Source organism: Homalodisca vitripennis, unplaced genomic scaffold (assembly GCF_021130785.1).
Source record: "Homalodisca vitripennis isolate AUS2020 unplaced genomic scaffold, UT_GWSS_2.1 ScUCBcl_10112;HRSCAF=18841, whole genome shotgun sequence".
Classification (NCBI taxonomy): domain Eukaryota; kingdom Metazoa; phylum Arthropoda; class Insecta; order Hemiptera; family Cicadellidae; genus Homalodisca; species Homalodisca vitripennis.
Genome location: NW_025786223.1, coordinates 13,074 through 14,673, shown reverse-complemented (window position 1 = coordinate 14,673; position 1,600 = coordinate 13,074). Strand labels below are relative to the sequence as shown.

The 1,600-nt window shown below is 50.5% G+C and overlaps 1 protein-coding gene across 1 annotated transcript; it reads right to left on the bottom strand.

The window, feature by feature from the left end:
• Positions 1-357: 357 nt before the first annotated feature.
• Positions 358-1,252, bottom strand: LOC124374791 (extensin-like). The gene is made up of 2 exons (XM_046832942.1): positions 1,124-1,252; positions 358-990 (listed from the first exon to the last, which is right to left on the bottom strand). Exons 1-2 carry the CDS (start codon positions 1,250-1,252, stop codon positions 358-360), a joined length of 762 nt encoding a protein of 253 aa, XP_046688898.1.
• Positions 1,253-1,600: the final 348 nt, after the last annotated feature.

Below are 1,600 nucleotides of genomic sequence, written 5' to 3'. Positions count from 1 at the left end.
GCGAGATTAAATTAAATCCGTCATGAGGCAAATGAAAACATAGAAGAACTTAAACGCATAAAAGAATGGAACAAGTTCGAATTGCATCCAGACAATAAGGGTAGAAACCATTCAAGAGTAAAATACGATGGGGGGGGGTAGGGGAGCCTGGCGAGAGATGGGAGTTAGTGAGGATAGTGTGAAGTGGGGAGGGGGGCGAAGGTCATAGGGTGGGGGGGCGATCTGGACGTGGGGGTGGGGGAGATGGGGTTGTTGGTGGGACGGGTAAGGTATGGGGGGGGGGGGGGGGGGTGGGGTGTGAGATTGGGGGGGGGGGAAAGGTGAGAGAAGGGAGTGGGGAGTGTGGTGGAGTGGTGGTCAGTGGGAGTGGGAGGAAGGAGTGGGGGGTGGGGTAGTATTGTTTGGGTAGGGGGGGCGGTGGAGCGGTGGGGGTGGGGGTAGGACGGGGAGGGAGAGTGCGTCGCGTAGTGGTTGACCTCGGGGGGATGCGATGTGGCCCGGGGGTGGGGGGGTGAGATGGGGGGTTCGGGGATGGGGGTGGTGTGGGTGGCGAGGGGCCGGGGTGGGTGTGGAGGGAGGGTACGTCGGGTTGGCGTGTTGGGTGTTGCGCGTTGAGTGGATTGGGAGTGATTTAGTTGTGGGCTGGTGGGGATGGAGGGTACGGGTGTAGGGAGTGGGAGGTGGACAGTATGTGGGTGTAGGGAATGGGTGACCGGCGGGGAGCAGTGTGAAGGGGGTGCGAGTGGCTGTGGGGCGGCTCGGGTCGGAGGGTGAAGTGGCGTGGCGTGAAGGGCTGGTGGCTGTGGGTGGTAGGGTTGTCAAAAAGTGGGGGTTGGGGGAGGGTGGTCGGATTGGAGGAGCAATGGATTGGGTAGTTGGCGGGTGGGGTTGCAGGGGGAGACGGAGTATTGGTGTGAGGGAGGGATTTGGGTGGGTTGGTGAGATTGGTTGGGTTAATCGTTTTTTTGTAGCTTCTGTATTGGATATAGTCTTTCAAAGTAGTTCTTAGGTTTTTTTATATGTTTTTTTTACTGTTTAGGTATTGTGTAATTTTTTATTTGAGCTGCTTTGATTTTTTTTTAGTTGACACATCCCCCGACCATAGCCCGTGAACTCGACCCACCCCGACAGCCCTTCCCCCCATCACCCGGCCCTGCCATCCCCCACGCATGCCCCCAACAACCCTACCCCATCCCAATCTACACCCCGCCTCCACATACCTCAACACCACGCCCACTACCGACTCCCTCATGGTACTACTCTATTTTCATTAGTTTATTTATTGTTGTCTTTTATTATGTTGTGGTTTCTTTTTTGTTTTTTTTTCTTGCTTTTTTATATTGTTAGCACTGTAGTCTTTAGTTTTTATATAGTTATTTTGTTTTATTTTATCTGTTATTTTTCTGATTAGCTATTGATTACTCGTATGCTGTACTTTGCTTTATTTATGATTCTTCCTTTTACCTTTTTAGTTTTTTCTTCTTTCATCTGTTTACTCTCTATTTCTGTTTTCCTTAGTATTCTTTCTTATTTTGGTTTCAAGTAGTTTTTTTCTTGTTCGTGTTTTAGTATTTTTTAGTCATATTTTCTAGTTTTTGTC